Source organism: Varanus komodoensis, unplaced genomic scaffold (genome assembly GCF_004798865.1).
Source record: "Varanus komodoensis strain SLA01 unplaced genomic scaffold, ASM479886v1 scaffold21, whole genome shotgun sequence".
Classification (NCBI taxonomy): Eukaryota; Metazoa; Chordata; class Lepidosauria; order Squamata; family Varanidae; genus Varanus; species Varanus komodoensis.
The window spans coordinates 14,472,494-14,485,258 of NW_025335589.1; the positions used below are offsets into that span (position 1 = coordinate 14,472,494).

Below are 12,765 nucleotides of genomic sequence, written 5' to 3' on the forward strand. Positions count from 1 at the left end.
CCACAGCATATTTACCCACTGCACCTTGCTTGCTGAGGGGGAAGTAGTTGTGTTATAGGTCAGGCATTTCTGCATAATGGGTGCTATTACAACTTCAAAGTTCAGCACATGCCCCTTCTTGTCTACCCCATGTGTCTTCAGTGCCTTCTGAAACGTACATTTAAAAGCAGCCTTCAGAGGCTGTGCAGTGATCCTCTCGGGTAAAATAAAAAAGAGTTCTCTTTCCCTGTAGAATGTCTCTTCTTCAGAATGAACACTTGGTTTATCAGTGCATCAGTGAAGTTGAACAGTGATAACATTTGACATGAAACGTTTGAATCTGCTTAGTCATCGAACTCACCAAGTGGGCTTGAGTCAATAAATATGTGTCTAATTTACTACACAGTTATTACTAGAATAAAATTAATTTCATGGGTAAATACAGCATTAACAATCTTTTTTATTAGCCAATGTGAACCTCAAACTGAAGGTAGAAATAGTCTAAATTTATTTATACCTATTCCTAAACTTACTATTTTTTCTTGTGTCATAAAAAAGAAATTGTACCTCTCCTGCTTTGCCCCAATAACTTATCTACTGCAGGACTATGCCCTCCAAATTGGATGGCTTGGCACAAGTATAAATAAATAAATAAATAAGTACAAAATGCTAATATTTCCCTGCCATATATGCACGTATAGATCAATGCACCCATTATATATATGAATACTGTAAAACCAATTCCATCTGCATTCATAGAACCATGCAGCTGCAAGGGGCCTAGAAGGTCATTGGGTCAAACCCCTGCTCAATGCATGACTCAAGTCTTCCATCCAGATTCTAACCAGGGCTGACCCTGCTTAGCTTCCAAGATTAAGCCGGATCAGGCATTTCAGACTACACCAGGTACCTTTCATTCTGTCACCTGCCCATTGATGAAATTGGATTATGCACAAATGTTTGCATACATTTGCACAAATTTCAACTCCCAAATAATCCACTGATTTCCCCCAAAATGTATATTTTCACACTCTAGCCTATGTGGAAAATGCATATTCTATTGTTTTTTTCATATATTTCTATGACCATCCTAGGGTGAAATTACAGCGAAAGCATGCGCCAGACTGTAGAATCCATGTGCCTTGGGAAAAGCCAGTATGCTGGAGCATCCACAGGGTGGATTCACATGAATGCAACTCATCTGAGCCTACTATGGATGTCTTAAATGTCTCTACATACCATGCAGACCACATAAAATTGCACTGTTGCACAAAGACTCAGTAAGTAAGCAAGATCCAGTCTTCTTAGGGTATTGTTGCTGATACAAATGGGAATTCTTAGGAGAAGAGGCCAAACTGTTCACTGAAGTTAGTCTTTTTACATAACCTTCCTACGTACATTTTAGAACAGAGTATCTTGGACAGTCTCCATCGTCCAGTCTCCAGCTTACAATCAAGCACCAGTCCTCTTGATGACAGTCTGACACAGGGAGACCTTCCTTAATTAAGGAACTGACTGTGGCTTGAACATATTGGCTAAAATAGCACTCTTCACAGTGCCATATATGGAGGGTTGAACAAAATTGCTGGTTGGTGGATGGCATTTGTCATCTAGCTGAGATCTCATATTTCTCAACAGAAAAGTATAAAAGGATTTCAGCAGCTGGTACGCATAAAAATCAGTACAGCATTCTAGGTAAAAGTTGGTTATGAGAGTCTTTATTTTGCAAACTATACATAAACATAAAAAAGAGGGGAAGGGGGAAACTGCAGTATACTTTAATGTCACAGAAGATGATAATTAAGTTTAGTATTAAACCTACTGAAATCAAATGCAAAGAAGAAACTAACTTTTCTTTCAATTAACTCCAGATAAAAATCAGGGGAAACAGTAATGCCCAGTTGAAATTAAACAACTGCTTGCATAATATTACACATGTTCTTTTAATTTTATTATGGCACACAGCCACAGGTCTGATATGAAAGAAGGGAGCGGCGTTTCAAAATGTCTACACAATTAATTAACATGCTAACATAAATACAGTGATTAAAATAATTTTCTCTACAGTCAAATTTTGAATGCAACTCTACTTAAGAATTATAATGCATTCTACATGATAATTACATAACAATGGGGTGGGGGAGAAAATTACCTATTTCTCCATTCCAGCAGCAGTACCTATACCGATATTAATTTTTGATTTGGTAATGCTTGGCTATTGCCTAATAATCTTATGTTGGTATCCATGCTATAAATCTTTCTATTTCTATTTTGCAAGGCACCTTACAGTAATTCCTCTAAAGTTTTGAATTAGTAACAGAAAAGAATGTAGGCTAGGAGAGAGATGCAAAATTATTTTAATTTGGGAAACTAAAAAGCCATAAGGAGTTCAAAAGTATTTCTTGGGGCAAATGTCATTATTCTCAAGTACTGTAATATATAAACACACTTTTAATGCAAACTTTTCCCATTAAAATATGTCAACCTAATGTTGCGGTTTGATTGCAATGGAAATAAAGATAAAATTATCAGGCTGCCAGCACACATAACAAGCTTGTGTGATTTTAACATAAAGATAAAAGAAACGAGGACAAAGGACAACAAAACTTCAGATTTGCAGCATCTGTGTGTCTGGGTTTACTGCATTTAAAACATCATTTCAGGATCCTAGCAATTTCAAAGTCAAAAACAGAACAGTTGCAAACACAAAGGAGGATCTGACACATCTCCTACAGGTACAGCTTCTCCACTCCTCTAGTAAATAATAAGCTGGCAACATGTTATGTCCAGAATTGAGCTTTCTTTATCCTGCCCATGCACATTTGGGAAAAAAAAAAGTTCACATGGTCTAAATCACTGCTAAAGTTTAAGTTGATTTGCTTAAAACAGAGCACCTTCTGGAAGCGGTCATACACACACATTCCCAAACAGAAGACAACTTTGTCATGAAAGGTTTTAAGTTTGGTTGTCCTTATGATTATCTGCACATTTACGGTTTGTTTTTTTGTTGTTTTTGTTTTTGCTTTTTTTTTTAGTAGCACACACACAGTTCTTTCTTCAGGCTAGATTCCAGTGTGTTTTCTTCTGCTCAACAGCATATAAAAACAACACATAATATAATGATTTTCATTTAAACAAAGAAAGTCTATGACTCCAGCTGCAATATTTCAAATAATCATACAAAATATACATGTTGTTTAGAATCCTTTTGACCTTTGAAGGTATATGAATTTTCCGGGGTATCATCTTGTAAATTTTAGAAAGAGACAATTTAGTCACAGCTAAAAGGATCAAATATATCCTTCATGGTCATCGTCGTCATCATCATCTTCATCCTCATCATCATCTTCAATTTCATCCTCATCGTTCATCATGTCATCATCCTCATCATCTGTCCATTCATGGAAATCACCACTGGCAAAGTCACCAGATGTCTCTAAATCAATAGCTATGAAATATACTTATGTTATTCTGTGCCAAGACTTGCTTACTGTATTACCTATTTTCATCTTTGTACAAATAAGGTACATAACTTTCTGGCAGGGGTCTAGGAAGTATATGCTATAGGCTGAGGCTCTAACCTCCACTGAGATGAAAGCCTAACCACAATGGGAGGTCTGGGATGAGGGGAAGTTAAACATTATTGGTTTTAATTTGCCTCTTTTGAAAGCAAGTGTTATTTATGGGTCAGCTGAGAGAATGTAAATGGCCACCATCATGGATGACTTTGAAAGGGTCACAAAGGATAGGCATGATAGTTGATATTGCTTTCAGTAGTGAATATGGTAGTCCCCTGAATACCAAATGCTGGAGAAACTGAGCAGAAGAGGGCCCCAATTTGTGTCCTTACCATAAGCATTTGGAAGGTTTTTGTGACTTACCACAGTCTGCAGCACCATGTGTTCTGGATCCTGTTACCTCATTGCCATATCTGTCAACACACCAGCATTGCCCTGCACTGCCATGGCACTGAGTTGACTTGTAGTACCCATCTTCATCACATAATGGGATATATTGCCCTGTGCGATATATAAAACAACAAGAACAGAAAGTCAGTTTTGCAGCATAAATCCTCTGACTTGAAGTAAAAACTTTAGGAATAAATTTCCAAGTGTTCAAATGTAGCAACTTTTCCAGGTAAGCACTTCCTAAAGTTGTAAAAAATATCAAACTTAAATTTCCTAACTCTAACCCTATGACTGATCATTTAATTTCTCTGTTCTAACAGATAAGGAACAGTTCATATCCTCTTTTTTGTTGATCTACACACACTTAAATCATATTGTACTTCTATTTGTATGAACACAGATTAAAAGCAAGAGAAGACTCTCAAAAAGAGGATGACTTCCTACTGGTTGCCATCCAAGAGTAACAGTGGCACAGGTAATGGCTAGAAGAAAGAAGAATCAACACCAATGAAATGTGGACAGGAATTACAAATTGTGGAGAACCCAGTTTTCTCTTCAACTTGGTCAATGTCATTTCATTGGCCTCTTCAAACTTTTGTTACCTTGGTTCTGTCAACCTATTAGAAGGCTCAGATAATCACTTCTCTTTAACAGTCCCCTTCACTACCGGAAGAAAGTAAGTTCTGAGCCCCAAAGAGGACAAGACTATTCTGCAGTGCCAGAGAAATACCATATTCAAATAAATTTCTCTGGTACATCATGTTTCAAAAAGCCTTTTATGACAGGACAGTATTCTCTGTGCTCAGGCATCTGGCACAGATTCAGACTAAGCCATGCTGAAATCGATGTGACTGGATTTTAGTCATGATTAGATAGTCCATTGATTTCAATGTGCCTATTTATTCCTTACTGTATTTAAATTCCACTTTTCTCCAAGAAATTCAAGCCAGCAGCCATAATCCTCCACCCCTCATTCTATCCTCAGTGGAGATTTGAATGTTAAAGTGGATCCTCATCCTATGTCTGGATCCAGCCTTTTTATAATCATTTAATAATTATTAATTTCAGATGTAATACATTGATGCCCCCCCACACACACATCTATATAACCTTGACAAGAAGTTCTGAAATCATAAGCAAACCTGTATCTCGTTTTAGTTGTTAAAGTTAAAAGGATTTCTAGGACTTGCTAACAGATACTGTAATGCAGCATGATGGCAACGTTCAGTCAATTACTTCATTGCTGGAACATCCTGCTTTCACTGATACGCAAATTCATCAACTAAAATTTTTTAACTGTGTGACAATTCTATAATATAGTGATTATAAAGTGTAAGAGTTTCTAATACAAATATTTTCTTTATGCAGTTTGACTTAAAAGCAGCAATAGTCTTTTATGCTTCCTCTAACAGTAGTGTATCAAATGAATAACTGTCCTCTGATACTTATTTTGAAATGTATTAAGTATAAGAACTTAACAATAAGAACTCCACTTAAGTGCCACAACTCATGCTAGAGTTTTCAATAGAAGTTAGTTCTGTCAGAACAAGACTATATTACTATTGTTGTTATATAAATGTTTAAAGAATTATTCACAAAAGAGATTTGCAGAAAATATGAGAGAGAACATTTAAAGCCAGATGGTATTTTATTAGTATATTACCTAACCTTTCTTTTTGCAGTGTCTTTTTAATACTGTAAAAATGGCCATTCGAGTAGTGTAATAAAACAGATATAGTATCTTGTATCTGATAAGGTAATAAATCTAAGTTTAACAGCTTTATAAGACTTTATAAATTCTGTTGTGAAATTTGGTTTGGTCTATCATTTTGGAATCCATATTGATTTTGTGTTGCAGTTTCAATAGGGTTATTTATGTAAGCAATAAAAGCTTCAAAAGAATGATCTATGACTTACCTAGGAGCTTCTTTCCCCCTTGCTGTTTCTGAATATTGCTGAGCTCTGTCTGGCAAGGTGGGTCTAGAATGACACCAGGCATGTTAAACTTTAGTTATGGTTGAGAACTTATGAATGGATTGCTCCATGTACAATTTAATTTCAGGTATAACCATAGTTATTCATGGCTGTGATCTGTAAGCCAGGCATTGCAACAAGAATGCAAACATCATTTTGATCCGTTAAACAAACAGTGACTCTAGACTCTATTTTGATCCCACCAGTGGCCATTGAAATGTCTCTGGGAAATTTATAAGCAAATCATGGTGTTGACAACTTTCCTTTGTCAACTGGTGTATATCTTTTGACCCAGATATGACTGATAATCATCATTGGGGATACATACCCTACCTAAAATGTCTATGGCTTAAACCCTCTATGTTAGAGAGCATCAACACAGCTTCTGATAATAAAATGCATATCTCAATTGCAGTGGTAATGTGGTATAGTGGTTAGAGTACTGGACTGGGAACTTGACTTTTTTGTAGTTCTTTGGATCCAGTTGGCTGCGCTTTTCATAATCCCTGAAAGAAATGAATCCTACATGTATTTCCCCATAATGTTTTATCAAATTAAAAACAAAACCCCATATTAAACATCAATAATATTTTCATGTTGTTAGAGCCATCTACCTTGCTGCCTCTGGAAGCAATAGCACCACTCATTGTTTGATATCAAACTGTCTTTATAAGTGTCGCAGGAATTGAAGAATGCCTTGGTGCACTGCTCATTCTTGTCAAGGTAAATACTTCCAAGCTCTGACTGGTCCAATAGCAGGTCATAATTTGTATCAAGCCTGTTAAACATCCAGCCAAGGGAGTCCTTGCAAATTGGCAAAATACTGGTATCAAATCCTAAAAGGTGGAAACACAAAGTAATCAGATAAAACAGAAAGGGAAATGCGGCACTCAGCTCAGCCAAGCCAAGGAAAATCCTTTATCATGGAAATGGCTTTACAGGTACCAGTCGAATATGTCAACAGTGTGTGTTGCTGATCAGTGTATCAAAGTACATGCTAAGAGCATAACAACAAGAGTAAATGAATCTGTTATGAATCTGTTACTTAGTACCTCATTTGTTCATACATTTGTGTTTCTTCCCAGAATATATAGTGGAAAAGTATTCCTGCACCCTGACTTTGGTAATATTATCATCCAGAAAACAAGAAACAGCTGAGGAAGACCATCGTGAATAAAAGCCCTGGATGACAAATATTATTACATAGAATTGTTGAGAAGAGAAGGTTGGAGGCCAGATAAAGAGAAAGTAGCCTAGGGAAGAAAATAGTGTGCTGCTGTCAGTTTGGCTGCATGTTTAGAAAGGTATGCTTGGCTTCTCCCTGGTTAATTAGCTCTTTTGGGGAAGTCGACTCAGAGAAGGTTGACCTGGCCAAAGCTGCCCTTGACTGGGCGATGTGAGAGAGAGAGAGAGAGGCTGGGTTCACATAACTATGGAGGGAGAAATAAACCACAACTTTTTTCTCCCAATGCATGTGCTAGGAAACTACATAATGATCCGTGTGGTGCAGCTTGCTGTGCTGTGTGAACATGGTAAGGGTGCCTTTGTTGACACAGTTAAAAAGTCACACAGAACCTATGGGCTGTTCTAGGCGTATTTGAAATAGCAGGCTCAGACAGCAGACTGAGCAAAGCACACAGATCATAGGTTGTGCTCTTCCACACTTGGGTAATATGTACCACATTTCTATTTAAATTATAATAATAATTTCTAAAATTGCACCTTTGCATATACATTAGGATAGAATTCCTTACTGGGATAAGGAACAACAATGGATTTTAAGTTATGGTGTATGGTATTGTTGAATGCCTGGCAAAGAACCATCTGGTTCATTTATAATAACATGATTTTTTTTTGTCTTTTCATAAAAGTGATACTGCATTGCAAACTAAGATACAAATGAAAATTGGTAGTAAAGGAGTACCGGAAACAGAAGCCAGTAGTGTAGTGCAGGAGAGATGGATTTTACAGGATAAAGATGCAAGCAACTGTTCATACTGTCATGTTAACTAAGATTCCACTATCTTTATATAACTAATGAATGAAAGAAATGACTTCGTACAATTATTGATCACCCCTCTAAAAAACTTTAACTTATTGCTGACCACTCCAAAATAATGGAGTAGCATAACAGATCTTATATATAACTGTCTATGTTAAAAAATATTATTTAGGCATGGTTAACAGTAACATTTGAAACAAAGTGTAACTTTTTAACATATTAAGCACAAACTTTTTATGTTAGGCAAAAATAAATCTATAGGAATAAATGATTCTTAAACCTGGATCTCACCCTTTGGTTATATAATTTAAATTCAGTATTTCTATGGAGAAGTAGAAATGTCTTTTGAACAGCAGTTCATACTAAGAGGAAAGTGTGTTGCATACTTGTGCAAAAAAGCCACTAGTGTTCTTGAGCATTCACAGACTTCAGCTTGGCTCAGCTTGGTCCCTGGCCAGGGCTGAACACGGGAAAAAAGTCCAGTGAGCGCAAGAGAGGGAGAGATTCTGGCCTGATCTTCATATCCCTACAAGTGGAAGAATTTAGCCAAGTATAATAATTTAATAATAATTTAGCCAAGTATAATAATTTAATGTAACTGCCTATCATGTCAATGTACGAGGAAACAATCATGGTCAAACCAGACTTTATTCACAAAGTTTGTATGTTTTAAAAGCGTGCTTAAATCATGCTATATTTTGAAATTCTGCCACTAGCTGCTGGGCCAGGATCTGAAACATGTTCCTGAATTAGATTGGAAGATCAGGAGTTTCCTGCTGGATCATACCAGTTCCTGTTGGAAACTGCCTCCTCCTTGTTTCTATTTGCTTCCTGAAGTTCTGTTTTCTCCAAGCAGCACCTTTGGGGGTGATTCTCAGAAGGAAAGCAACATGGGGCCTGAAACAGATCAGGGACACGTTCCAAGTCACCGCTTCAACAGCTGTTTTTATTTCAAAACAGACGTGGCCAATTTAAGCATGCTTCCAAAAAACTCTTTCATATTTATAAATCATATCTCATCTCAGTTTCTTTCTTTCTGATAGACATGATAGTTTCAAACAGAACAAAATGAAAAGATTTAAGAAAATAAGAACAGAAGAGCCATGCTGGATCAGACCAAGGGTCCATCTAGTCCAGCATTATGTTCACACAGTGACAAGCGAATTGCACGCTGGAACCCACAAAACAGGGCATGACTGTAGTAATGGCAGCTTCTTGTCCAATTCCCAAGCAATTAATGTACATATGCATATTGCCCCTGATCCTGAAGATGGCACATACCCAATCAGGACTAGTGCCTATCAGTAACCTTCTCCTACAGGAATTTATCCAATTCCCTTTTGAGGCTAGCCAAATTGATGGCCATTATGACATCTTGCAGAAGTTAATTCTTTAGTTTAACTATATGCTGTGTTTAAAAAGGACTCCATTTTATCTGTCCTGAAACTTCAACAGAACAATTTCATGGGATGACCCCATTTTTTTACTATGATGACAGAAGGGGGGAAAAAACCCTATTCATTTTTTCCACACCATGCATATTTTATTTTAGAGATCCATAAAAGGACTTCCCCGCTAATTCCATGATTGCAAAATTTGTTCAGGAGAATTTTGTGAAAGACTCTGTGAAAAGCCAGTCCAGAGAAACAATTCCTAGTGGGACATTCCTGTCCACATGTTTCCTGATATTCTCAGACCTCAGAAAGCTTAGTGAAACAAGACTTACCTTTGCAGAAGTCACGTTGATTCATTCTCAGCAGCACCCTAATGCTATGTTTAATAAAGCTTTCAACCAATTTACCCAGAACAGACATTAGGCTAACCATCTTGTAATTTCCTGCATTCTCCTTGGATTCCATTTTTTGAAAAATGGTGCTATATTGGCAATTCTCCAGGCCCCTGTTTCAGAGGCTTAAATTATTTCAAAGTATCAAATGCGTAATGGGATAAGAATTTATATTAAAATGTGTAATGCCTTGGCCATAACCATTGTATTTTCACTAGGTTGTTGAGGACAAGAGATTGTCTTCATTCAGAGAAAGCATATATAACTGACAATTTGGAAATAGGTTTTCCCCTAGAAAGCACAGATTTTAATATATTTCATTAAGTCAACTAGCAACTAGCAGTTGGAAAAGCACAGCAAAACTATGAGCATCATTAGTTCTGCCTTAGCCTCTGGAAAGAATATAGACCAAGCAGATTTAAACCAACAATGTTTTGTCAATAGTTAGACTGCTAATTTGGGGTCCCCCTTTCTTGCATATAAGAATATTCTTTCATTTGATTTAGGTCACAACACTTGGCCATGTACCAATTTGGCACATGTACAAGGTCATTAAAAACTTTTCTTCCTTCCAGGAAACCTGCCACTGGGCAGAATTCCAAAGGAAGTACTGAATTCCACAGACTGCCATAAATGTCTTTGCACTTCATGGTGCTTGGCACTTCCTCCATTAGGAATTCACCAGTGAAGCCTTGCAAGACACATAATGTATAAATATTTCTGGGAATTTATGTAGAATAATAAAAGTTTCCAAACACAAATATGCCTACTTCTTGATCCCTTCCCTTTGGAACCTGAATAAGGAGAGGTTCAAAATAATTCATTTACTATTTAACAGTTTTGAAGTAACTCATTCTCAGAGTAAAATAATGATGTTGCCCTTATAAAAACAGCTTTTAAAGTGACATGCTTGTTTTTCGAGAAGCTGTCTTGCATGCTAGAACTATTTCCAGGACTATTCCAATCTCAATTTGAAATCATGCATCTTTTCCAGATTTATGAAACACTCTATTAATGCATAAGTGAGTCAATTCTTCCAATGCTACCGGGAGAGAATGAGACAAGCTGAGGATTAAGTAGTTGATGAACTGAGACAGAGAATTAAATGCAAGATAGAAATGTGAAGGGCTGGTAGCAGTTGGAGGCACAGCATGCAACATCGCTGTTAAGGGCATAGAGCCCCAGGTCAGCCAACAGCTCAGCTAATAAATACCACATTCCCATATAAGAAAAGTTTCTGTATGGATACCAAAAAAATAAAAATGACAGCTAGAAAATAATCAGATGCAATTAGCTTCCATCAAGTTTGAGACTTAGCTATACAAAAGAATTGTCATATTTGGATACACTGAGATTTGACCTATGTGCAACAGCTTTTTAGCACCTGAATGGGATTCCAGATCAAGTGATGGTGCTTTCCAAATGAGTTTTCAGTTTAGCTGTAGACTGTTAAATCACTGCAAGGAATAATGTCATCCAGGCAGCATGGTTTCGGGGTCTGCTGTCAGGGCCAGAAGCCAGGATTGTGGAATGTCCATTTTGCTTTATAAACATTCTGGAGCACCTCATATTGAGAGTCTTCCAGTCTTAGATCCCAGTCTCTGAAAGTGCTGTCAAGAAAGATTTAGGACTATGGATGGAAGCCCTGAAAAAGGGCAGGTGGTAGCAGCTACCTCCAATCCTTTCTCCCACCTTCCTTTGCTGCTACCAGCACAATCATTAGCAGATCCGAATACATCCAGAATAAATGTGCAAGCTTACTTATGTACAGGATCTAATCTTTAAATGACACAAACCTGCCCATCAAAACAGGCTAGAGGCAGCAGTAGGCAGATAGTTGGAAAAGTAGAGAGGAAGGGAGGTGAGGGCAAGAGTTTCCACGTGCAATAGGTCTGGCTTCTCTAGGACCACAATGCCTTTCTGGAATCCAATAATATGAATACTAGTTAGGGAGTAAAAAGAATACAGGCATCTACTCAATTGAAGAGGATACTAGCCTACTAACTACAGGAAAACTGAAAATGCGGACATACCATTGGGGTCACACATTAAATCTGAAGAGTAATAACTGCTTGAAAGCACAGCCATATTAAAACTATTTTAAGTAGTAATCTGGGCAGGTTGCTCCATATTTGCACTGTGATGATTTTCACATTACATTTTGCTTTGCATTTGCATTGTGGTTATCATAGGGAAAAAGGTTGGGATGACATGGGCCAAATCACTAGAACTGCATTGGAAAATGTTTCATGCAAGCCTTGTGCCAGATGTAAAAATTTTGCATTTCCCTATATTGTCTTTTCCGTCTATTTGAATAAGTTTTCATCATTTCATATGAAATCCTTTTTAAGCATGAATGTTCAGCACCTCATTTACAATTACAAAAATTAATTGAAAGTTTATTGCTTGCAAACTTACATGAGTCACAATGAAATGAAAACACTTCCAGTTTCTCTTACATTTAATGGGTTAGTCCCAGACTTAGGCATACTTAAATAAGATCCATCAAAATCAAAGGGATTTATGTTAATCCATCTTAAATCCTATTGGTTTTAGTTGCTTTTCCCTAAGTATGATTAAAATCTAGATCTGACCCAATGTCAGATCAAAAACTATTAAGCATTGTAAGGTATGTCAATTGACTGGGCCCTGTCTATTTCATCAGTATGCCTCACCTTTTAGTTATACTGTAAATTTTTTTAGTTCATCTAGGGGTAAAAACAAGTTAGCTTGTGCATATCTGTCACCAAGAGTGCTATCAAAATGGCTCCTTCACTTGCCTACAGAAGAATATAAACCTGAATTCTGTGCACATGGCTCCCAGTGTTCCTGGTTACAGTAGACATTTATGTTCATCTTGCTTAAGTTATGTCCCAGCTGAATCACAAAGGGATGCTACACTAACTGTAGTGTAAATCTGCCTCCGGCAGGCTGGTGCCCTCCATATGTTTTGGCCTTCAACTTCCTTCAGTTCCTATTTACCCCAGTTGGGATAGTCAGGAAGAGTGGGAGTTGTACTTTAAAATATCTGGAGGGCAACAGCTTGGGACAGGCTGGTATACAAGACAGCAGATGTAGCAGCGCAGCTTTTGCATCCATGCATCCCTTAGCTTTCC

At 37.2% G+C, this 12,765-nt stretch overlaps 1 protein-coding gene across 2 annotated transcripts in view; it reads right to left on the minus strand.

The window, feature by feature from the left end:
* Window positions 1-1,822: 1,822 nt before the first annotated feature.
* The window catches only part of SPOCK3 (SPARC (osteonectin), cwcv and kazal like domains proteoglycan 3), a 139,703-nt gene continuing 128,760 nt past the window's right edge, over window positions 1,823-12,765 (minus strand). For both annotated transcript variants that reach the window (XM_044430801.1, XM_044430802.1), the window contains 4 exons: window positions 6,476-6,697; window positions 5,805-5,867; window positions 3,861-3,998; window positions 1,823-3,427 (listed from right to left, as the gene is read on the minus strand). In XM_044430801.1, coding sequence (XP_044286736.1) covers window positions 3,270-3,427; window positions 3,861-3,998; window positions 5,805-5,867; window positions 6,476-6,697 — 581 coding nt within the window. In that variant the 3' untranslated portion in view covers window positions 1,823-3,269. The remainder of the gene's footprint in view (window positions 3,428-3,860; window positions 3,999-5,804; window positions 5,868-6,475; window positions 6,698-12,765) is intronic.